The sequence below is a fragment of the Passer domesticus genome, chromosome 32, assembly GCF_036417665.1.
Source record: "Passer domesticus isolate bPasDom1 chromosome 32, bPasDom1.hap1, whole genome shotgun sequence".
In the NCBI taxonomy this organism is placed as follows: domain Eukaryota; kingdom Metazoa; phylum Chordata; class Aves; order Passeriformes; family Passeridae; genus Passer; species Passer domesticus.
Window position 1 is genome coordinate 1,979,799 of NC_087505.1, and position 24,839 is coordinate 2,004,637.

Sequence of the window (24,839 nt, forward strand, 5' to 3'; positions counted from 1 at the left end):
CCCAGCCCTGCCTGTGGGGTGGGAAGAGACCCCTGGGGGGGTCCCTTTGCTGCTGGGGGGGCAGCACAGCACCCCCAAATCCCCCCGGAGAGCAATGATGACAGCACACAGCGTGGGAAGGGTTCAGCTGTATTTTGAGTCTGGAAGAAAATACAGGCAGTAATACAGAAGCTTTGCAAGCATAGATACATACACGACCTCCCCAAAACCCACCGGAGTGGGGGGCTTGTCCTGGAACCTTCTCCAGCCCCACCCTTCTGCTGCACTTGAGGTCAGGGGGGGCTGCAGGCGTTTCCCAATCAAGGCAAAAAGCCAAGAGATCTGCCAGTGGCTGGAGGGCTCCTGCCAAGGGGGAAGCTGCACCCACCAGACCCCAAAACCCACCTCACTCGAACAAAAAGCCTTCCTAGGTGCTTTCCTGGCCAAGCAGCTCTGACCTGGACTGAGCATCTTCCTCTTAATCCCTGAAACAGCTCCTGAGCTCTGGCCACCAGAGATGAGCCTGAGTAACTGCAGCCGGGGGAAGGTGGGGTGAGCCCCTCTGGATCAGGGGGTGAACCCCTCGGGGGGATGAACCCCTCTGGATACAGGGGGGGATGAACCCCTCTGGATCAGGGGGTGAACCCCTCTGGGGGATGAACCCCTCTGGATACAGGGGGGGATGAACCCCTCTGGGGGGGATGAATCCCTCTGGATGCAGTGGCAATGAACCCCTCTGGATACAGGGGGACGGTGAACCCCTCGGGGGGATGAACCCCTCTGGATCAGGGGGTGAGCCCCTCTGGGGGGATGAACCCCTCTGGATCAGGGGGTGAACCCCTCTGGATGCAGGGGGGATAAACCCCTCTGGATCAGGGGGGATGAACCCCTCTGGGGGGATGAACCCCTCTGGATCAGTGGGGGATTAACCCCTCAGGGGGATGAACCCCTCTGGATGCAGGGGGGATAAACCCCTCTGGATCAGGGGGGATGAACCCCTCTGGATGCAGATGGGGGATGAACCCCTCTGGATGCAGGGGGGATGAACCCCTCTGGATCAGGGGGGATGAATCCCTCAGGGGGAATGAACCCCTCTGGATCAGGGGGGATGAATCCCTCTGGGGGGATGAACCCCTCTGGATGCAGTGGGGATGAACCCCTCTGGATACAGGGGGGATGAATCCCTCAGGGGGATGAACCCCTCTGGATCAGTGGGGGATGAATCCCTCAGGGGGATGAACCCCTCTGGATGCAGGGGGGGATTAACCCTTCTGGATCAGGGGGGATGAACCCCTCTGGGAGGATGAACCCCTCTGGATGCAGGGGGGATGAACCCCTCTAGATCAGTGGGGGATGAATCCCTCAGGGGGATGAACCCCTCTGGATGCAGGGGGGATGAACCCCTCTGGATACAGGGGGGATGAACCCCTTGGGGGGAATGAACCCCTCTAGATCAGTGGGGAATAAATCCCTCGGGGGGATGAACCCCTCTGGGGGGGATGAACCCCTCGGGGAGATGAACCCCTCTGGTGGGGTGAGCCCCTCTGGCTGCAGTGGCTCTCAAAGAGGGGCCTGGGTGGCCCTGCTGGGGCTGAGCTTGTGGGACCGAGCTCCACCACCCCAGCTGTCAAATCCATCTGGTCCCAAAACGCAGCTCCGCTGTTTTCACTTGCCCTGCTCCACCTCCGCTCAGCCGGGCTCCAGTGGGGCTCCCAGCCCGGCCCCCACCTCAGCTAAGGCACGACTTGGCTGGTTAAGAAAAAGGGCAAGAGGTGCCTGGGATGGGGAATGTGGGGAATACAGTACATAGAGCACGGGGTGCAGGCGGGCAGGGGGCTGGGGAGGGGGCAATGGCCACAGAGAGACGTGGGCATCGCCCGCGAGCTGCCAGGAGCCCCCGCGCCAGCACCGCCAGGAATCACAACTCAAAAAAGGGAAAAAAAAGGGGAATTTTGGCTTCAGATCCCAAGAAAAAGGGTTGTAAAGGCACTGTGCTCCGCTTGAGACAGGACAGCAGCCGCTGTGGCACGCAGCTCCAGTGGGTATGGCTGCACTTCTCCCTGTCCTATGTAAAAAGCTTTGGCAAAAAAGGTACAATCGAAGGAGAATTTCAACTACAAACTCCTCCTGCATGGCTGCTGTGTAAACACAGTTCTTTGCTGTCTTTGGCTGAAGTTCTAAAAAATATTTGAAGCTGAAAAGCTATTTTTTGGTTTGGTTTTTTTATATAGAAATAGATTTTTTCTTTACAAAAAAAAATCAAAGCATCTTTTAGCACTTTTAATATATATATATATAAAATTCCTGCTATAGAAAACCAAAAAAAAAAAAAAACAACCTTGGTTTTTGATATCTTGGTTTTTTAAGGAAAAAAAATTCTGTTGCTTTGGGAAAAAAAAAAAAACAAACCTAGCTGGAGACGGGCAGGAACCACAGGAATGCGCCATGGAATTACATGATGCTGCAGTTCTGCACAGCCTGAGCCTGGGAGGGAGAAAGAAAAAAAAGAGAGTTAAGAAGACCCCAGTGCCACCATCCATTTGCTCTGACTGCAAAGTGTCCAGTGGGATCCTTTGGATGCCCACAGCCTCTCCTCCACGCTGGCCCTCGGGGGGTGATAAATAAATCCTCCCAAGCTGGAATGTTCACAGCTCCAAAATTTGAGAATTAGTGGCAGTTAATATATGAGAATTATAATATTGACCAAGAGCATCAATATGGAATATATTGTGTATTAATCTAACATATAAAGTGCTGAAATATTCACATTGCCAGCATGAACACCTAACAGCAGTGCAATGAGTAATGTGGAGGATGGGGAATGTAAGATGGAACGAGGTGGGAATCTGCTACGACCACATCCCTCTCAGAACCCCCCATCCCTTACAAAGAGCCCAAAGAGGAAGAGGAAGAGCAGGGAGAAGGTGAGCTGTGAGGGCACAGGAGCCCTGCAGCACTGCGGGGAGAGGGCAGTGCCACCCAGCAGCACGGGGCCAGCTGGCAGAGCAGTGCCAGGGAGTGGACAGTGGCCCGGGAGTGGCACTGACCTGCCTGCGGGGGCTGGAGCTCCCCAGGAGGTAGTTCCTGGACACCAGGCTGTCCCCGAGGCCGATGCCGGAGTCGCCCATGCTGCGGTAGCTGCGGGTGACGGTCACGCTGGAGGTGGACGAGCCCGAGGACATGGTGTTGATGCCGGCGTTCTGGGAGCCCGACTTGTCAGCTGGCTGGCCACACGTGCCGCAGACCACGGTGCGGGAGCGCAGGTTGTACTCGCCAGGGTCCCCAGAGCCACTGCAGCCCTAGATGTGGTGGGGACACACAAAACGGCCTCAAGGCCCTGCTCTGAGGATGGTGGCAGCACCCAGGGGAGCTCTTGAAGAGAGCCTCTCACCTGTCCATGTGGTTTAAAAATAATAAAATAGAGCCCTTGTTAATGTGTTTCTAACCCTGAGTGGCTGGGGCCAGCACGCTGCCAGTGGGTGACCTGCCCTGCTGCCCTGAGCCTGCACCCTGAGCTCTGGGCACACGGGAGACACCTGAACTGTGCTCCTGAAAACATCCTCTGCCTCGCCACCTCGTGAGCTGGCAGCTCTCCCGCGGGAAGTTTGCTCTTGGAAAGGATTCAGCCTCCAGAGGAATGGGCAGTGGTGGCTGCAGGAGCGTGGCTCCTCTCTCCAGGGATAATCAATACAGAGGAGAATCACAGAGTCATGGAATGGTTTGGGTTGGAACGGACTTGAAAGCTCATCTCATTCCAGCCTCCTGCCGTGGGCAGGACATCTTCCACTAAATCAGGTTGCTCTAAGCCCTGTCCAGCCTGGCCTTGAACACTTCCAGGACTGGGACAGCCACAGCTTTCCTGGGTAACCTGTGCCAGGGCCTCACCTCCCTCACGGGGAACAATTTCCTCCCAGTATTCCATTTAACACTGCCCTCTAACTGCCAGGGGGAAGCCATTCTCCTGTGTCCTCCAGGCGTTTGTCCAAAGTCCCTCTCCAGCTGTCTTGGAGCCCCTTCAGGCCCTGGAAGGAGTTCTAAGGTCGTCCTGAAGTCTTCTTTTCTCCAGGCTGTCCCCAGCTCCTCCAGCCTGCCTCCAGAGCAAAGAGTCCAGCCCTCAGAGCACCTTCATGGCTATTTCTGGACTTGCTCCAGCAATTCCTTGTCCTTCTTGTGCTCAGGGCCTAAGAACTGAACCCTGCACTGCAGGTGGGTCTCACAAGGGCAGAATAGAGAAGGACAATCCACCAGCTCAACGTGCTGATATCAATCTCAGCACAGCTCTTCAGATCCAGGGACCTCAAAGGGAAGTGGGTGATGGATGCTCCTGCAGAGCTCTGGAAGTGACATCCTGCAGATCTTTCACCCTCACTGAGGCACGGCTCGGCCACGGTGGCACCTCTCTGCAGGTGATTCCTGCGGGCACCTGGTGTGCAGGACACACACACCCTGCAGCCAGGGATGTTTCCCTGGGAGAAGAGGCTGCAGCTCTGCTGCTGCCATGCTGCCTGCTCTCTGCCCCCTGCCTGCTGCCCCTCCTGGTGCATGTTTCAGCTCCGTGTGGGGAAAGATGGGCTGAGAGGAAGGACAGAGCCACCTCTGGATTTGTTCCAGCACCCTCATGAAGCAGAGAGGACAGAGCAGCTGCTGACAAGAAGTGTCGTCCATCAACTTCCCACCATCCTATCCTCCAAGCAACGCTCAGCCTCCCTCTGACTCTTCTGGCCCTTTTCATGGCACATCAAGGTTCTTTAGGGTTGGAGACAACTTCCAGTAAGGTCTTCAGAGTTTTTTAGTGAGCATCTTCAGAGTTTTTAGGAGCAATCCCCTCCAGATGCCAGAGGTCTGTTGGTTTCTCTGATGCAGATGTTTCCACAGCAGCCTCCCCACTGCCTTCTCCTGATCCTGTCTGATGCTGAGCTCCCTCCCGCCCTGCCTGAAGCTGCAGCCCCTGGGACCCCTCAGAACCACAGCAGCATCCCCAGCACCCTACTCACATGGTGGTGGCGGTGGTGGATGCTCATTTCATCATCATCCTCATCCTCGTCATCGTTGATGATCACAGTGCGCACCAGTTTCCTCATGGCCACCTCCTGCAGGGGACAGGGGGTCAGTTTGGGTGGGTTCAGTGCCTGCCACCCCCATCCCCGTGCCAGAGCTGCCAGGGGCTCTCACCTCCCCGTTGGAGTTGATGAGGGCGGTGCGCAGGCTGTCCCCGGAGCCCCAGCTGCTCTGGGCTTTCCACACCAAATTACTGGGGGGGCTGTGGGTTGCTCCAGCTCCTGAGGCCCAGATCTAGGGAGAAAAGCAGGAGGAAAATGACTTCTCTGCTCTGCAGACTCCACAGCCGGGGGATCTGTCACCACGCAGAGCGACACACCGACCACTCCGTGTAAGTGGCCTGGCAGGGTTTGGAGTCTTGCCTGGATCCTCCACCAGGCAGGGACTCACCGTGACCACCTGGCCAGCCTTCAGGGTGAACTTTGGGGGGAAGCGGTAGGTCAGGGGGGGATCGTCCCCATTTTGCCTCTTGATCTGCCAGTTCCCCATGGCCTGGTCCTGTGAGAGAGAGCAGCGACCCTCAGAACCTGGTTCCTCTCCAACTCGTCCCGTTCACCTCCTGCCCGTAGGGTGAAGCAGGGCTGAACCTCACCCCAGGGACACCGGGGATCTCCCTGAAGGCAAACTCACCTCGTTGGACTTGTTCCTGAGACGGACAAACTTGCCCTCCAAGTCCACCTCCTCCACGCCAACACGGCCGCTGGTCCGGGCGTGGTGGGAGAAGCTGGTCCGGCTCTCACTGTCCTCCAGCTTCCTCTTCTTGGAGGAGCCTGCGGTGGACAGGTGGCTTCGGGATGCACCTTTGTGGGATGAAGGGCTGGGAGACAGCCTCAGCCTGGCAGGGGAGAAGAGCAGATGAAACCAGTGAGGCCCACAAGAGCTGGGACATGTGTGGCGCAGAGCTGGGCACGGCACCCTGCGCTCACCGCTCCTCCTCGCCCTCCAGCAGCTTGCGGTAGGCGTTGATCTCCATATCCAGAGCCAGCTTGATGTCCAGCAGCTCCTGGTACTCGTCCAGCTGCTGCTGCATGCGCGCCCTCATCTCGGCCATCTCCCGCTCCTTGTCGGACAGCAGGCGCCGGTTGGTCTCGCGCTCCCGGGCCAGGATGTCCTCCAGGTCGTGCAGCTTCGCCTCCTTAGCCGCCAGCTGTGGGGAGGTGATGGGTTGGTCTCCCTGAGCCAGGCCTTATAAACTCTTGGAGATCACACCCGAGATAGCTCAGCCACCTCAGATGGCGTAAAATCAGCGGGATGGTTGTTGTGGTGGTGTTTGGACAGAAAAGTTTTAATAGCAAAGCTCTTTACAGAGAAAAAACGAGCCAGGGCAAGAGGCTCTTGCCCCTGGTGAAACACCCCACAAAAGCGATTAGTTCCTTTGTTATCTTATTTTTCTAGTGAATTGCTTAGGTGGGACTTCATTCTGAGTTCTGTGTCTGTTCCTTTTCATGTATTATAACTTAATAATTTTTTTTTTCCCTTTATTCTTAAGCTGGAGCCCGCTTTGCTCTATTTCTAGTCACATCTCACAGCAGCCGCTAGGGAGAATACATTTTCATAAGGGCACTGGCATCGTGCCAGCGTCAAACCATGACAGGCTGGTGATGCCAAAATTGGGAAGGGAAGATCTCAGATCTGTGGATGGAGCTGGAGATCCCAAAATTGGGAAGGGCAGTTCTGGGATCCACAGATTGTGCTGGAGATGCCAAAATTGGAAAGGGCAGTTCTGGGATCCACAGATTGTGCTGGAGATGCCAAAATTGGAAAGGGCAGTTCTGGGATCCGTGGACAGAGCTGGAGAAACCAAAATTGCATTCTGTCCAACTGGCTATCCTTAAGTTTGAGGTGAAGTCTCCAAGGTTCTATGAGGTGTCTTTTTGCCTGATTGAGGAGAGAAACTTCTGGGCTTTTTTCCTTTTTAAGGACACAAAGGATAATTTGGCCACTCCATCAACAGGGAGCACATCCTTACAGGGAGGGAAGGTGAGGGCGGGCCACTCCACCTGGCACCATCCCAGGGCAGACATCCCAAGGAACTTTTTGGTCCCAACTCACCTGCTTCTGCAGCTGGCTGACCTCCGAGGAGAGGTTGTCGATGCGGATGCGGGTCTGCTGCAGCTCCTCGTGGGCAGCACCCACCATGTTGCTGTTCCTCTCAGCTGACTGCTTGGCATTCTCCAGCTGGGGGACAGGACAAAGCCGTCAGCACCTCAGCACCCACGGCCCACCCACGCTCTTTGGGGCTGAGGGGAGAGGAGAGCGGCGCGGGGAAGCTGCTCACCTTCGCCCCGTAGGTTTTCTCCAGTTCCTCCTTGTAAAGCCTGATCTGGGCTTCGTGCTGGCTGCGCAGCTCCTGCAGGGCCTCGGAGAGCTTGCTCTCAAACTCCCGCTGCCGCCCGTTGTCGATCTCCACCAGCCGCGTCTCGTGGCGCCGCTTGGTCTCCCGCAGTTCCTGGGGACAGCAGGGACATCTTCCACTAGGCCACGTTGCTCCAAGCCCCATCAAACCTGGAACACCTCCAGGGATCTTGGAGCAGCCACAGCTTCTTGGGCAACCCGTGCCAGGGCCTCACCACCCTCACAGGGAAGAATTTCTTCCCAATACCCCATCTAACCCTGCCTGCTGGCGGGGGAAAGACATTCCCCCTTGTCCTGTCCCTCCAGACCCTTGTCTGAAATTCCTCTCAAATTCTTCTAGTCCCTCCAAGCACTGAAAGGGACTCTAAGGTCTTGTAAAGCTTCTCATCCACCAGAACCTCCAAGTTCTTCTCCTCAGGGCTGCTCTCAGAAAAGCCTGAGCACAAAGAGTGCCACTCCTGCCCCCAGCCCCGCGGCAGCACGTCGCAGCTCACCTCGCTGTAGATGTTCTTCTGGAACTCCAGCTCCTCCTTCAGGGTCTGCAGCCGGTTCTCGGCGTCCACGCGGCGCAGCATCTCGTCCTGCAGCTGCTTCTTGGCTTCGCCCAGGGCGCTCTCCAGCTGGCAGGGAATGGAGAAGGAACATCACAGCGGGCTCTGGGCACTGCACCCGGCGTGCCTGGGCACCCAGCACCCAACTGCATCTGCCCCACAGCCCCTGGCATGGCAGGGGCCTGGCAGCCCCAGGCAGGGGGGTGAAAAGGGATCCCTGGGTCAGCTGGAGGCACAGCTGCCACTGCTCACCTTGGCCACCTGTCCCCTCAGGTCCCTCACTTCGTTTTCCAGATTCCTCTTCTCACCCAGGGCCGTGGAGAGAGCAGCTTCCTTGGAATTAAGCAAAGCCTCCACATCCTTAAGGCGTGCCTGGGCAGTCAGCAGGTCCCCTTCCTTCTTGGCATTCCTGCAGGGCAAAGGGTGGCACAGGTGAGTGGCACAGCAGGAATAATCACAGTCATCAGGAAATGATGGAGTCGCTTTGGTTCAAAGGGACCTTAAAGCTCATCTAGTTCCACACCCTGCCATGGGCAGGGACATCTTCCACTAGACCAGGCTGCTCCCAGCCCTGTCCAACCTGGCCTGGAACACCTCCAGGGATCCACAGCTTCTCTGGGCACCCTGTGCCAGGGCCTCACCACCCTCACAGGGAAGAATTTCTTCCCAATATCCCATCTAACCCCACCCTCTGGCAGGGGAAAGACATTCCCCCTTGTCCTGTCCCTCCAGACCCTTGTCTGAAATTCCTCTCAAATTCTTCTAGTCCCTCCAAGCACTGAAAGGGACTCTAAGGTCTTGTAAAGCTTCTCAACCACCAGAACCTCCAAGTTCTTCTCCTCAGGGCTGCTCTCAGAAAAGCCTGAGCACGAAGAGTGCCACTCCTGCCCCCCTCTGATCACTCCCAAAAGGGCTGCTCTGCTGTCCCTAGGAACCACCCACCAAGGGGACCAGCACATCCAGCCAGGCTCACACCCATTCCCAGCTGGGATACGGGGAGCAGGAAGGGCTGGGAATGGCTGGCAGGGCAGGAGGAGTCTCAGGGTGCAATCTGCACACCCACAGCACGGCCAGAGAGCAGCCCTGACCAGGCTGGGGCTGCACTGGCACCGTGTGGGGATGCAGGGCAGCACGGGGGGACAGCAGGACGCCGGGGGACAGCAGGACACTGAGCTGCACCACGGCAAGGGACAGTCAGATGTGTCAGCGTGGCTCAGCACGGCTGGATGGTGGAGCAGCAGCTGGGGAGGAGCTGAAACTGCCCCGTGGTTGTGCTGGTGGCCAGGCAGAGGAGTCTGTGGCACCATCCAGGAGCTCCATGCCCCTCCTGGAGCAGCCAGGGAGCATCAGGAGCTGCACTGCTGTGGCTGTGCCTCGCCCTGAGCCCCTCTGGTGCTCGGGGGATGCAGAGCTGTGGTGCCTCAGCCCCCCCAGCCCGACCTCTGCCATCAGCACCCCACCATCCTGCCCCCCTCTCTTTTCCAGCCCTCTGCCAGCAGGTCAGAGCCGCTCCTCGCAGGATCCCTCCACCGTGTGACGGGGAAACCCGATCTGCCTGCGCCACCAAAACACAGCCTGAAGCTATTTTGGTAGGTCCTATAAAAAGAAAAGACCCGACCGCCCCCCCCCCCCCCCAGCAGCCGCCAAGGGCTGGGATGTCACCGCACCAAAAACGGGGTGCGGGGCCGGGGGGGCGGAACGAGGAGGGCTCGGAGCCGAGCAGCGGCAGTGCGGGCATCCCTGGGGCCAGCAGGGCGCACCCGAGCGGGGACACCGCGGTGACAAACCCGGGGAGCGGCTGCGGCACCCGGCCGGTCCCAGAGCAGCATCCCGGGATCCACCGGGAGCGGCGGGACGGCGCTTCCAGACTCGCACATGCGGGATGGGGAAAGCTCCTGGACTGGCCAGCAGCAGATTATCCTGTATTTCTTTTTTGTTCCCCGACCCCAGCCAGCACGGAGAAGTTATTCTGTTGTTTTGGGTTTCAAAAGCCCGGGTTTCAAAATGCCAGGCTACTGTTTTTAAGTGCAAAGCTCCCTTCAAATCCCATGATATTCCATGTTAAAAGAGCAGGAATTCCACTTCAGGACAGTTTAAAAAAAACCCCAATAATTCCTACACGTACAGTAACGAAATTCAAAATCATTTAAAGTGCTGCTGTCAGGAAAAGCAGAGCCCAAGAACCTCTGGGAATCCAGGAGCAGCTCGCAGACTTTTTCTTGGAAGTGAGTGAAGATCTGTCTTCTGCCTTTCTTTCAATTTGTGAAAGCTCCTTTCCCAGCCCAGAACACTCTGTATTGTGGTGTAAAGGGCCCAGTGAAACATGTTGGATTTGTAATGAATTCTAGAATGTATCTGTGGTCGGATTTTCACATTTTAATGTTTGGGGCTCTCAAGGTAAGAGGGTCTCGATGCTATGCACAGAGTATGATTTCATAGACCATAAATTCCATAAAATAGCCTCTTTTATGTCTAAATAGCATTTGAGCAGTCTAGAGAATTTGGAATTTAGCCCACAGCGGAATAACTGACCAAGAAATGCTGCTGGTCCCCCCTTTTTTCCAGGGAACCACAGCCTCAACTGCTGGAGCTGCTGCTGGAGCTCCTTCCTGTTCAACCCACTCCTTTGTGCCAGTGACTCACAGGACAAGAATGCCAACTGGGAGCGGGTCCCAGGCTCCAAGGCTCGCTGAGCTTTCCCATCTGGCCCTGCCTCAGCCCCTGGGCCAGCGTGGCCACCCCAGCCCTGTCCTTCCCGGAGCAGTGCCATGTGGCTTCTCCCCATCCCTGGGGGTTTGCTGCTGCTCTCTGTCCATCCCTGGGGTTGCTGCTGCTCTCTGCTCATTCCTGGGGTTGCTGCTGCTCTCTGTCCATCTCTGGGGGTTTGCTGCTGCTCTCTGCTCATTCCTGGGTTTGCTGCTGCTCTTTTCTCATTCCTGGGGTTGCTGCTGCTCTCTGCTCATTCCTGGGTTTGCTGCTGCTCTTTTCTCATTCCTGGGGTTGCTGCTGCCCTCTGTCCATCCCTGGTGGTTTGCTGCTGCTCCCTGCTCATCTCTGGGGGTTTGCCTCTGCTCTCTGCTCATTCCTGGGGTTGCTGCTGCTCTCTGCTCATCCCCGGGGTTGCTGCTGCTCTCTGCTCATCCCCGGGGTTGCTGCTGCTCTCTGCTCATCCCCGGGGTTGCTGCTGCTCTCTGCTCATCCCCGGGGTTGCTGCTGCTTTCTGTCCATCCCTGGGGTTGCTGCTGCTCTTTGCTCATCCCCGGGGTTGCTGCTGCTCTCTGTCCATCCCTGGGGTTGCTGCTGCTCTCTGCCCTTTCCTGGGTTTAGTTGTTGCTCCCTGCTCATCCCTGGGGGTTTGCTGCTGCTCTTTTCTCATTCCTGGGGTTGCTGCTGCTCCCTGCTCATCCCTGGGGGTTTGCTGCTGCTCTCTGTCCATCCCTGGGGGTTTGCTGCTGCTCTCTGCTCTTTCCTGGGTTTAGTTGTTGCTCCCTGCTCATCCCTGGGGGTTTGCTGCTGCTCTTTGCTTGCCATGTTGGCTCTGGGGGTTTGGGTACAGCTGGAGGACCAGCATGACCTGGATGGTATCACTCTTTTAAGGGACAGCAGCTTCATTGACCAGGGACAAAAAAAATAAAAAACAGAGTGAAAAATGGTGAGGGTTACACTTGTGCCTGCAGCAGATTCGCCCTCTCCAGGGACCAGAAGCATCCAGGGCTCTGGGCACCAGCGCCTGGAAAGCCCCACAGTAAATCCCAGATGACTCAAGGACAAATCCCTTTTGCTTGGAAGCCTCCTGTGCTCAGCCCTGGATTCCAGTGCGAGGAGGAGAGCCAGAAGCTTGGAGCTCTGAGCTTGAGGTGGGAGCAGTTCTGCAGAAGGAGAGGGGTGAGACAAATCCTCTCCTGCCCTCTGTTCTGGGGGTCAGTGCTTGGCAGAATTTGGCTCCCTGGGGCCTCAGCATTTCCCCCAGGTTCCTCCCAGACACACCCAAGTGTCAGGATGAGGCAGCAGCACACGGGTGAGTCCCCTCTGCCCTTGGGGACCCCCAGCCCACCCCTTCACACCAGCCCTGTTGATCCCTGCTCCAGCCCAGCCAAGGTTTGAGTTTTTCCCTTCTCCTGCCCTCAGGTCCTGCTTTTATTCCCGGGAAGCCTCACAGGCTCCAGCTGGCGCTGGGCTAAAAATAAAAACTTCCATGGCAGCTGTGTCACTCCCACTTCCCTGGAGGGGAGGATGAAGACAGACCTTCCTCCTCCTCCCCAGAGGGTTTCACTGGCCTCTCCATGCTGCCTGCTAGAGCCCACAAGATGCCAAATTCTCCACTGAAAAGGGAAGCAGGAATTCTGGAGGGCTGGGTGCCTCCAAATCCCACAGGATTTGATCCCCTGTGCTGCGAGAGCCACGGGTGAAAACAATCCAAGAGGAGAAAAAACAACAGAGGCATCAAATCCTCAAGAAACAAATGTCTCAAGAGAAAAGATGGAGGGAAAAGGGGCCTCAAGACATTTTATTTTTAGCTTTTAAAAGCAGGAAGAAGGAAAAAAAAAAAAAAAAGATTGAAAATTGCAGCTGAGCTGCCAGAAAATTCAAATGTTAATGGAAAGTTGGATCGGCTCTGGCTGCAGACAGACGCGAGGCTGCGAAGTCAGAGAGGGCTCAGGGACGGCCCCACAGAGCAGCATCTGCTACTGCTCCCCCCCTCTCTGCCCCAAAATCCCAGCCAGGAAACCTGGCAGGCCCGGGCTCTCCCTCTGGAAAAGTCAAGACAGGACAGAGTCGTCAGAGCCGGCTGGAACAGCTCCAGGCTGAGCCCACCAGGCTGCTGGAAAGATGCCAACCCTCTCCGAGGTGCCAGAGCCCACTCAGAGCATTTTTAGGAAACACTCTTTGGTTTCCCTCTCCACTGTTAATCCCCACAAGTGTTCCTGAAGCACGGGCAGCACTGGAAGAGGAGCAGTGAGAGGGATGGAGCTGTAGAGGCACAGGCGTTCCCCTCCTTCCCTGCCTCCAAACTGCAGCTGCCCCACCCTGAAAAAGGTGCCAGCTCAGGGAACTTGCTGGCTCCTGCCCCATCCATAAATCCTTACGGAGCTCTGCAAATCCCCCCAGCCTGCAGGTCTCAGTCCCACCTGGCTGCCAGGGGCCACAGCTGCCTGCTGCTGCTATCCCACAAAAGGCTTGGACACATTTCCAGCTTGAGAACCTGGGGCAGGAGTGGCTGTGTGTGCCCCTGGCAGTCTCAGATTGCTGGGAGGACCCAGGAAATGTGCTTTGCTCCACCTTGGGCAGGCTGCTCTCCATGGCACTGCCTCCAGTGCCTGGGATCTGTCCCAGCATCACCACACGTGTCCCAGGGATCACTCCCCCATCCCAGGGATCATCACCCCTCTGCAGGGATTGCTGCCCAGCCCCAGGGGTCGTTTCTCCCTCAAGGATTGCTCCCCCACCCCAGGGACCAGGGCCCCACGGGATGAGGAGAGGCAGAGCTGGAAAAGCCCCGCAGTGGGGCAATGGGAATGTGGCAAAGCAGCTTCTCCCAGCTTCTGACTCATCTGTGCCGCAGCAGCTCTGCCAAATCACCAGGATAAACACGGGCTGGTCTCCTAGCAGGGGAGCTGGAAATAGCCAGCGTGATGTACAGCAAGGACAGTGTCTGCATGGAGCCAGCATCCTGTGGGGCACCAGGGGCAGCTGCCAGCACCAGCCCTGTGCACACGTGCATGGAAACAGCTTCCACACCTGGCATCAGCGGTGCCAAAGACCCTTCCCGGTGCCAGGGTGAGTGCTGGGCCTGCCACACGCTCCTGAAACACCCCTGGCATGCTCAGCCATGGGGCTGAGGGGCTTGTCCAGCCCCACGGGGCACCAGTGGAGCATAAACAGCTCACTGGCATCTCCCAGGAGCTGGGCTTCCCCTCCTGGAATTGGGATCTGGCCTCTCCTTGCACCCTTGAGATGAACCAAAACTACTGCTTTGTTGGGAACCAGGAAAAAGCCTTTAATGGGGAGGCAAACAAAATCCAATCCCCCTGTCTAGGATTCCCCAAATCCAGCATGTTCCCATCCCTCCACAGCTCCCATCACCAGGAACACTGCTGGGAGCTGTGGGTGCACACCTGACCATACTGACACCCCCAGGAATCAGCCACACACACCCCCCTGAAGCTCTGAAGAAGCTTTTCTCCTGCTGGATGCACCAAAGACCTGTCACCCTTCAGCCTCCCTTCCTGCCACAGGAGCAGCACATCTTCAGCAGCACCACAACAGCCACGCGCTGCTTAAGAGCTCCAAGCACATCTCTGACAACAGATAGAGTATGAATTGTTCAGAATGAACAATGCTGCAGCTCAGAGCTGGCTGGGGAGCCCCGGTGTGGCTCCCTCCCTGTCCAGGCTGTCACGCCAAGCTGGTGACTCACCAGAATGGAAATCCCAAGTCACCGACTGACGCCGCTCTTTGGGCTGAGTCCCCCACAGTAACAGGACAGCCCGTGGTTTTGGAGGGTGGGCGGCTTCACCAGAGGGCTTTCAGAGCTGGAAAAGGGGGTTTTGCCCTTTTGCCACGTGGGAATCATCGGGGGAATGGGAAGGACTTGTTTCTCTGCGGCCCACGTTGTGTTTTTGGGGGAGGTTTGTGTCAGGCATAAATCCGTGCCTCTGCACAAAGGGCAGGACTTGTCCTCCATGGACAAGTGTCCTAGCTTGGAGTGTGCATCAAACACCCCAGTTTTGTGCCTGGCTGCCTGGGAGACCCCCTGCCACCTGTGGGATCCCCTGTTACCCACAGAACTCCTTTTCCAGCTGCCTGGCAAAAGCTTTTCCAGGGTGCAGCAAGCCCCAGGAGGCAAAGAGGTTGCAAAGTGCAAGGAGGACAAGCCACTGGAATCCCCAGAGCACAGGGAGCCCAGCAAAACCAGGGCAGGATTTCCCTGTGGGGAATGCCTGCACCAAGCCCTGGCTCACCTGGAATGAGCCTCCAGCCTGGGGTGACATGCAAAGTGCTACCAGTTGAAACTTGATTTAGCAAACCTGGCCCAGCCCCAGAGCTGCTCCTGAAGAGATTGGGAATGACATGGCGCTGGGAAAACCTGGCCAGTGTCCCTGCAGGTCCTGAGGGTTTCCTTGCTTGAAAAAACTGCGTTTTCCACAGGAAAAAAGTCATCAAATATTTGAACAGGCTGCCCAGGGCAGTGGTGGAGCTTCCCCTTCCTGGAGAGATTTAACAGACAGGTAGATGTGGCATTTGGGGACACGGCTTAGTGGTGGCCTTGGCAGGGCTGGGGGAACTCGATGATCCTGGAGCCAACCTAAACTATTCTGTCATTTTACCTCGTTATAAACCTGAACATCTCAACTTCTCAGAACACCAAGATCAAACACTGGCCAACCCCACTCACAGCCCAGGCTCAGCACAACCCAAACCCATCAATTCCAAACATGCCAGCCTGCCTTTTCCTAGCTTCCCATGAAATCTTGAATTGGGTTAGCTAAAACACACTTGATGGCCTGGGATTGAACAATCCTAAATATAGATTAAAGCAATCTTTATCAAGAAAAAGAAACTTGCTAACAAAAGTTTGGAATTGAGCTGGAAAGAGAATTTTTTTAGACACAACTCAAATATGTCAATACACCACCTTCCACACTGCTCAATTCCACCTTCTGAGGGCAAGATTTCAGTAGGAGAGACACGAGAAAAAACCTTTGAGGTCATGGAATATCCTGAGTTGGAAGGGACCCACAAGGATCATCGATTTCTCCTGCACAGGACAGCCTCAAAAATCCCCCCATGTGCTTGAGGGCGTTGTCAGCTTTTTTTTCCCCAATCCAGAATTTGCTAACAGTTCGCAGCGCTGTCTATTGCTGATTAAAGCCAAAGCCTTTGGGAAGAGGAGGGAAGAAGGAAATTCCAAGTCTTCGTGCCACTACTCTGAACACTCACCATTTTAACAAGTCAGGTTTGTACCATTAATATAGTTAAATTACACGTTAAGTAATGACAAATTAACAATTAAGCTTTGGACTGGATGAAATTGAAGGAGTTTTGCCCAGTCTTGATTATCTTACTCCAACGCAGCAAAAGCCAGCTTTTGAATAATTGGGCTAAAACTTAATGGGAAAGTTGTGGGTTTGGTGGTTTTTTTCCACCCAGAACAGCTCTGTTTTGCTGTTTTACTCTTTTTTTGAGTGTTGCCCCTCCAGGGAAGCCCCAGAACATTCCGTTCACTTCAGCACATCCTTCCCTGGATGAAGGAGAAACTCGGAGCCCATAAAGCACCACCTCAAAGGATGAGACAAAGCAGAGATTCCCGGTGTTTCCCTGGGAGATGGGGCACGGTGGGAGCCTTGCAAAGGAAGTTAAAAACAGGGAGCTGAGTCACTGTGTTAGTCATGCCTTGGGGACTGGGGGAAAACAGCCCTAAACTCGTGTTTAGCTAGGAGCTGGCGACACAGCCAGGATGTGCAGCAGGGATGCAGAACCACGGAGGGCAATCCCAGCCCCAGGAGCAAGGAAACATCTGCCACTGTGCAGATGTGGCTGCAACTCCCTTCCCTCTGCTCACACGTGCAGCTCCTGAGCCCAAAGAGGGGTGGGAAGGGATGGGGAGGTCACCCCGATCCACTATGGAAACCAGAGCCCTGTGCAAGGTGGGACAAGGCAGAAAGAGGCAAAACAAGGGATGAGTTCAAGGCCTCCTTTTTCTCTTCAGGAGCAGCAGTAGCTCACCCCGTTTTTTTTCCATAAATTGCAAAGCTTCTGGCCCGCAGCATTTGCTTAAGAAACAAAGCAGGGGATTGTTGGGTGCAGATGCCACGCATACTCCTGGGAACAAAAGGGTTTGCTACGCCGGCTCCAGCAGCAGATAAAGGCAGACAAGGTGTTTACACTGCCACAAGGTCTGTTTGCATGTGGCGGTGGCAGGCTGCACTGTTGAGTCACTGCCGGCACAGGGAGCTCCAGCTGCTGCTGGAGGGGCTGTGGGGATGGATACGGACGGGATTCCAGCAGGAAAATGCAGCTCAGTGCTGGGATGAGCAGCCACCAAGGTGACTGCTTATTTTTTGCTGCGCTGCCACGTGCAGAGCTGCCAGAATTACCCCTGCCAGCCTGAACTGTGCAGGGACAGAACCCAGACCTGCCTGGCACGTGGGCAGGAAATCAGCACTTCCCCAGAGCAAGGGCTGCAGATGTGGCATCCCTAGAAAGCACCATTTAGCCCCAGTTGCTGCACAGAACTGCCTGTGAACAGAAGCACCAGGAGATGCTCCAGCCTCCCCATCACCTCCCCACCACGCACTGAGCACCCAAACCAACCCCAGTTGAAACTTGATTTAGCAAACCTGGCCCTGTCCCAGAGCTGCTCCTGAAGAGATTGGGAATTACATGGCACTGGGAAAACCTGGCCAGTGTCCCTGCAGGTCCTGAGAGTTTCCTTGCTTGAAAAAACTGCATTTTCCACAGGAAAAAAGTCACCAAATATTAGAACAGGCTGCCCAGGGCAGTGGTGGAGCTTCCCCTTCCTGGAGAGATTTGACAGGTAGATGTGGCATTTGGGGACACGGCTTAGTGGTGGCCTTGGCAGGGCTGGGGGAACTCGATGATCCTGGAGCCAACCTAAACTATTCTGTGATTTTATCTCATTATAAACCTGAACACCTCAACTTCTCAGAACACCAAGCACGATGCCCAGGCTGCTCTCCTCAGTGCCCCCCTTCCCCCTAAAGCCCCCGACTCGGAGGCTCAGCTCAGAAAACCCCCCCAGTTTCTCCCAGTGCAGCCTGGTGTGCGCGGGGGGAGCACCCTGGCACCCCGCGGATGCTGCTGGGCTATCTGCCATCGTGCCAGGAAGGAAGGGGCAGAGCGGGGCTGCCAGACCGGGGGGGCCCCCCCAAAGCCCGGAGCCGCGCCCTGCTGCAGCGCCGGGACACGGGCTGAGCCTGACTCATCGCCCTGCTCCCATCCCGGCCCTGCGAGGGAGGGCACACGGCTCTTCGGGGAGGGCACAGGCAGCTGAACACCCCTCGGTGCCCCCGGGCACCGGGGCCAAGCTCCCTCTGGGCTCCCACCCCTTTTGGAGCTCACTTTGCACATCCACAGCATTGGGTGTTTGTTTGGGCTCAGGGTACTTAAAGGGGGTTTCAGGGAGAAACTGTGTCTGTAAGTTGTTAATAAATAACCCCAAGAAACGGAAAGCTTTTAGCTCCAGTCGAGCACTGCAGCCTGGCCAGGATGGTGGCACTGGACTGGACGGCAGGAGGACAGACAGGAGGACGTGTGTGTGTGTGCAAAGCAGCAGCCAGAACAAGTGGCTGGAGGTGGCTTTGGTGCAAGAGGGAGGAGAGACCTCTGCTATCAGAACCTCGCTCCTACAGAGGTGCTTCTGAGCCACTCAGAGCCCCGACACAAAAATTCAACAGCTTCAGGAGAGCCCATGTTTGTTCCTACCCTGGCTCTGCCACCTCTCCACAGGGACACAGCACCAACGCCTGCAAGGTGCAAGCCCATAATTAAAGAAGGTACAGTACAGGCAGGGCAGCACCCACCCTGTGTGCTGGGAACTTTGTCCCTGCTGCTGTTGGCAACTCCTAGCTCTCCTAACCATGGAAGGAAGAAATAGAGCGTTGGCTGCAGCTTGGGAGACACCCCAAGCCAAGGGCACCTTCACTGGGAAAAGGTAATTGGTTTATGACAGAGAATGTGAAATGTTGACTCAGCCTCGCCAGGAACAGAGGTGTCCCAACCCCAGCTGGGTTTTGTGGTATCTCTGTGGGCTGAGTTCAATGCACCTCATTAACCAACTTCCACACCCTTCGGCTTTCCCCAGCACCCACAGCTCTGGATATCACACCACGGCTCATCCTTCACATACAGGAACAAGGAAAAATGTGGGGATTTTATTATACTCTTATCAAGGTTGTGGAGTGAAGATTCTGGGCAAAGCAGCATGGCTTTAAAGTGAGAAGGCAGATTTAGGTGAGGTATTGGGAAGAAACTCTTCCCTGCGAGGGTGGTGAGGCCCTGGCACTGCTCAGAGAAGCTCTGGCTGCCCCATCCCTGGAAGGATTGGGTTCTCCTGGGCAGCTGAGAGTCTGGCTGTCACACAGATGTCTCTGCAGCTGCCACTGCGCCAGGCAGGGCTGGGGGACCCTGCCAGCCCCCACAGTTGTTCAGCTCCACACTGGGGACATTGAACCCTGGCAGGGAGGGGAAGGGAGCAGAGGCAGGTGGGCACCCAGCCCTGGTGGCAGCTGTCAGCACAGACAGGTTTGACATGGCACCGGCCTCAGCTGTTTGGGAACGTGCTGAGCTGGTCACAAAGGAACAGGCTCAGCAAACAGCCTCACAGAGAGCAGGATGGTGAAACAGGTAACGCAGCCAGTGGCAGGACAGTGGGAGGTGATTCCCAGCTCACCCTGAACCCACTGGGCTGACACTTCCTGGGGAATCCTCCACGACAGCTCTAATTTTGGCCAGGACCAGAGGGAGAACTCTGGTGACTTCCTCCTTTCCTGGCTGCCAGCAGCACAAAAGGAAACTACCCCTCCCAAAGGCCATGAATTCAGCAGAATAAGGAGCTGGCAGCCGCCCCACATGTCCCACCCTGGCTGTGTCACCTTCTCTGTCTGCATCCCTGAGCACCACTCAGGGGAACTCCCTGTTCTCTGGGCTCCAGAGTTTCAGTGTTGATGGGACTCAGGCAAGTGAAGTGACACGTGCAAGGCTGGAAAACACTTGTGGCAGCATGTGGGACCGGGCAGGCTGGGAGGGGCTGTCAGGGATGGATCCCTTCCCACACCAAACTCAGCCCCGACTCTCTTGGCAATCGCTTCTCTTTAACCCCCAGCTCCAAAGATAAGCTCCTTCATTTTCCAGGATTTTCTAGGTCCTTCATTCCATCCTAAATATATATGAGGCAGCAGGATTTCCTCAGACTCCCCCTCAATCCTGGGAAAAGCGAGGGGACGAGCTGTGGCTGGAAAACACTGGCAAACGCAGAGATGGGAGCGAGGTCACAAACCAAAAGTGCTGGAGCACGTTTCTCCGCCACAATTTTTCTTGGAAAAAGAGGGGCTGGATGTTTGCACGGGCAAGAATTCCTCTCCACTGGGAACAGCTAATGAAAACCTTCGCCTGGAAGAAACGTTTTGCCACGGAGCCCTCCAGCCCTGCAGCGTGCCAGGAGGGCTGGAACGCCCGGCCATCCTGAGCTGCTGGCTGCAGATGTCAGGGCACAGCCAGTGTGTCCACAGGGCTGGAGATTCAGGGTGGCTGGCGTGTTTAAGAGGGTCCCAGAGGGCCACGGAGGTCTGGATCAGCCCAGCTCTGTGTTGATGACTCCCCCCAAAGTATCCCCAGCTGCACAAGCTGCTCTTTGTTTGCTCCAAAAGGGCAAAGCCTCCTCCCAGCCAAAGCATTCCCTCCCTGGCAGGGATTCCATGAGGCAGACGGGGGAGAAACCCAGGAGCCTGAGGTTTCACCCCACGCAAAATGTTCCAGCACAAGCACCCAGGCTTGCTGAAGGAAGTGCATGCCCCCTCCCCCTCACAGCACCGAGCTTTAATTCTTTTTCCTCCCTTTTTTTCAACTAAACAGGTTTCATTTACCTGCTCCTGCCTGGAGGGTCACAAAGCACGGGGCAAAACCCCCTCGGGCTGGGGAAGGCTTGGGGAGTTCACCTCCTGGCACACCCTTGCTCTGCCCCTGGATGAGCTCCCCCCTCCACAACAAGGTTTGGGAAAAAGGAGATTTGTCCTCATTAGGGCCAGGGATGAGATCTGGGCCCCGGGAGGAAGAGGCGCTGCCCAGGCACGGCCTTAATCAGGTTAGGGGCTGCAATTCAGGAAGGCATTGCTCATCAGCGTGCTGCTAACGAGGGCTGGTTCCTGCCTGGAGAGGGCAGCTGGTCACTGGTGGCCACCACATGGCCACTCCTCGCCCATGGGGTGGGCACTGAATTCCTCAGGGGTCTCTCGTGGGACTGAAGGTGCCAAGGGCTGCGTTCTACACCCCTGCATGCCCAGGCTGGGATGGGATTAACTCCCACGGAGCAAGGCAAGGGCTGTGGCTCTGTTCACCCTGTGAGTCAGAAGCAGCTTAAAGAGAGGGGGCAACGGGCAGGACCCAGCACAGAGCACCCTCCAACCCCCAGTGCCATGCTGCAATCCAGGTGTGCTCCAAGGAGGGGACAGAAGCTTGAGGACAGCAGGGACAGGGGCATTTCAGCCTAGTCCCATCTCTGCCCGTGGCCTGGGAGGGGACGATGCCGGTGTTGCCAGCACCCCTGAGTCACCAGCCACCCTCCCCACACCCTGTGCCTCGCCTGAAGCGTGACTGCAGCACAGCCAGAGGCTATGCAGAGCTGGGGACACATGTGGCACCAGGACAGGCAGGACTGCCCCATGTCCTGGGGCACAACCAGCACCAGGTCCCCGTGCCAAGAGCCAGGTTTTTTTTGGGAAACCCCTGCTGGATCACCTCTGGCAGCAGCCAAGCAGGCAGTGGGAAGATCCCGCTGGAAACTTTGCCAAGAGAAGAGCAGTCGGCCAGGAGCAGAGGGGTGGCAGGAGGCAGAGGGCAGGCAGCCCAGCTCTTCTCCGACCCTCCTCCACCCGTGCAGCTCTTGCACTGCTACTGGTTAGACTGGTCTCCTGTTTGCACAGCTCGTTCCCCTCCAGCCAGCAGCTCCTTCCCCACCCCAGACAGAGCACCCAGCCCCCGGGGCCGTGTCACATCATGCCCTGGCATCCCGGCCCCCCACCCTCCCTCTGTGCTGCCGAGACAACCCCCGCATGAGGCAGCGGCGATGCTGTGGGTGCTGATAACACCGCCCCGGGCGCCTGCCCTGCCGGAGATACCCGGCGCTTCTCCGGGGCTGACGGGCACAGCGAGGGCTGCAGAGAGCTGCCAGTCACTTATTAGCCGAAGTTTCACCGTGTCAAGGACAGTGAAATGGCCCCGGTGCCGACCCAAGGGCTCAGGGTGGGCAGGGAGAGCCGGCAGAGCGGGCATATCCCTACCCAAGGGGGTGGCAGAGAGCAGAGCAGGGTCAGAACGGGGTCCCCCTGATCCATGCAACAGCTCTGACCCCTCCGCAGGTTCGGGCTCGTGGCTGCCCCATTCCCTCATGCCCCAAAAATTCGGGACAGCCCAGCCAAAGCGATCCCGAGGAGCAGCACCGCAGCTCTCTGAGCAGCCCCGGCACACCGAGCGGGTGCCCGGGGACACGAGATGAGCTGCAGCCTCCTTGCAGGGTTTTTGGGGCTGGAGAGCAGCCCTCATACCGCGCCCTGTGAAGAAGGGACAAGCCAGAGGCAGGAATGAACAGCAGCGGCTTCCCCCGCACCTCTTCCATCTCACCGTGACTCAGAGATGACTCAACCCAGAACCAGCCCCGGCCCCCGGAGCCCGCGCCCCTGCTGCTCCCCCAAACGCACCGAAACCCATCTCTGGAGCACAGGCTGCTCTCCGGGAACCCCCGCCAGTCACAGCGCTCTTTCGGGGGATTTGTCAGCGCTCGGGAACAAGCAGAGCAGTTCCCGGAGCAGGGAAAAATTCCACATCCGTTTTCCACAGGGCTCCGCAGCGCTGCCCGCTCCCAGCTCCCCTTTAGTCACGGCTGCGGGCCGGGCATTTTTTTCCAGCCCTCGAAAGATCGTGGCCAAGATAGTTCTGGGTTTGCATAAGGCAGAAAAAAAGGCTTTTAGACAGCTCAGCTCCTTCTCTCAGCAGCACCCGGATCCTTGGGATCCGGGAGCAGGCATCTGGCGAGCCTGATCCGAGGACGAAGCAGCAGCGGCGCACGGGAAACAGAAAGCTAAATATAACCTCAGCCAGCTTTCGGATACGGCTCTAACAGTCCCTCCCAGGTAGAATATTTATGGCATCTGCTAAGGAAGTTAATTTTAGCCTCATTTGGTACACGCTCAAAACGAGGCGTCCAGAATAAGAGGCAAAAGATCAAATGGAGCGAGAAGGGGCAGTCCCGCCACTGCCCAGCCCGAGCGCGGCTGCCAGCCAAGGCTGATGACGGAAAGGGATCCGCTCGCTCCTTCCCCGGAGCGGCATTCGGGGAGCTGAGCGCCACGGGGACGCGTCCCGAGGCTGGCAGAGCCCGGGGGAAGCCCAGCGCCAGCCCCTGCTTGGCCAGCAGTGACATTAGCCAGGGAGCCCCGTGTCCTCAGGGGACCTGTGCCGGTGACAGCTCCGAGCAGGGCAGAGGCACCCAGGGGCACCAGGGGGGCATTTCTGACGGCAGGGAGGGAAAGATGGGTGGAAATTCGTGCCTCAACGAGAGCACAGTGCCCGGTGACAGCTGGAGGGAGGGGGACACGAGCCATGCCCGCACACTGCTTCCCCCAAAACCCCGCAGAGTGGGAGCGGCTTGGCACAGGGAGGGTTAAGGCCAAACAAAACCTGGAGCAGGTTCTTTAAGCGGTGCCAAAGACAGCAAAGGAAAATAGGACGAGCAGGCGAAATCTGTAGGCAGGACAGAGCCAGCTGGCTGGCACGGCTTCCCGGGCTGTGCCGGAGCGTGTTTAGGAATAGCTCCAGCATGACGAAGGCACAGGGGCCGCCAGCCCGGCGCTTGCAGCCCGCATAACACCGGCCCTGCCGGGGGCCCAGGGCATGTCTGCTCAGCCCCTGCCCCAAATGTCCCCAGCTCCGCTCCCAAATCCCCGCTCCAAGGGCATCCCGGCCAAAGATGGCGCTTGGAATGAGAGCAGGAATGACGAGAGAGCTTCTCTCCTCTTTTGGTCCCTGCCACAGACACTCCAGCCTCGGCCAGGCCGGGGATTTTTTTTTTTTTTCCCCTCTCTCTCCCTGCCTCCTCCAGGTCACTCCTTCCTCCCTCCCGGCTCCCTGCCAAGCATGACGACAGCACCCGTCCCGCTGCAGTCCCCGCCGTCCCCAGGGCACTCACCGGGCTTTCAGCTCCTTGTGCTCCTCCCGCACTTTGCTGAGCTCCAGCTGCAGCCGAGCCCTCTCCTTGGCCACCGAATCCAAGGTCTTGCGGGCATCCGCCAGCTCCGACTCGTAGGCAGCCTTGATGCCCGAGACCTCGCGGCTCACCACCTCCTCGGACTCGGTGATGCGGAGCCGCAGCCCGGCGTTCTCCAGCTCCAGCGAGCGCACCTTGTCGATGTACACGGCCAGGCGGTCATTGAGCTCCTGCAGGTCCTCCTTCTCCTGCAGCCGGGTGATGCGTGTGGGGGACAGGGGGGTCCCCGAAGCCCCGCTGCGGGTGCTCCTCTTCTGCGAAGGCGTCGCCATGGGGTCCGGCGTCGAGGCGAAGGGCACGGCTCAGGTCACGGCGCGATGTCCCACGCCACCCGCCCAGCTGTCGCGGCAGCTCCCGGGGCCTCAGTGACTTGCTTATATCCCAGCTGGGCTGTTCACTGGGAGGAGGAGCTGAGAGGAGGCGGCGGGTGGAGTTTATCCAAAACCTGGGTGGAGACAACTCGCATCAGTCCCAGCCCTTCCTTAGGAAAGGCTGGGAAAATATCCCGGGGTGAAGGGGCCTCGGGAGGGCGTCTCTGGGGTCGCAGGCCGGGGAAACCCCCTTCCACACGCTTTTCTAGGGCTGCATTGCAGACTGGGGGGACTTGGCACCTTGAGGGGGGCTGCAGTGAGGAGGAGCAGCCAGGCACCCCAGGACTCCTGGGCTGAGCACCTCCAGGACACAGGACAGGGCAGGCAGCATCTCAGCAGCTGATCCCAGGGTGTGGGGGTCCTGGCAGGATCCTGGGGTCCCTGAAACTCTGGGGTCCAGGGACCCAAATACAGTCCCGAAACACCCGGGTCTGGGTTCCCCTGAATCCTGAGGCGTCCCACACAAAGAGATCTGGGGCACCAAAGAATGCCCCCACCCACCTACCCACTTCCCTGCACTGCTTT

General features: G+C 57.3%; 1 protein-coding gene across 1 annotated transcript; it reads right to left on the reverse strand.

Moving 5' to 3' along the window:
* Positions 1–110: 110 nt before the first annotated feature.
* Positions 111–24,358, reverse strand: LMNA (lamin A/C). The gene is made up of 12 exons (XM_064401548.1): positions 23,866–24,358; positions 8,196–8,352; positions 7,887–8,012; positions 7,316–7,486; positions 7,090–7,215; positions 5,964–6,184; positions 5,668–5,872; positions 5,428–5,535; positions 5,152–5,271; positions 4,974–5,069; positions 3,027–3,278; positions 111–2,463 (listed from the first exon to the last, which is right to left on the reverse strand). The coding sequence occupies exons 1-12, from the start codon at positions 24,213–24,215 to the stop codon at positions 2,431–2,433; spliced, it is 1,965 nt and encodes a 654-aa protein (XP_064257618.1). The 5' UTR covers positions 24,216–24,358; the 3' UTR covers positions 111–2,430.
* Positions 24,359–24,839: the final 481 nt, after the last annotated feature.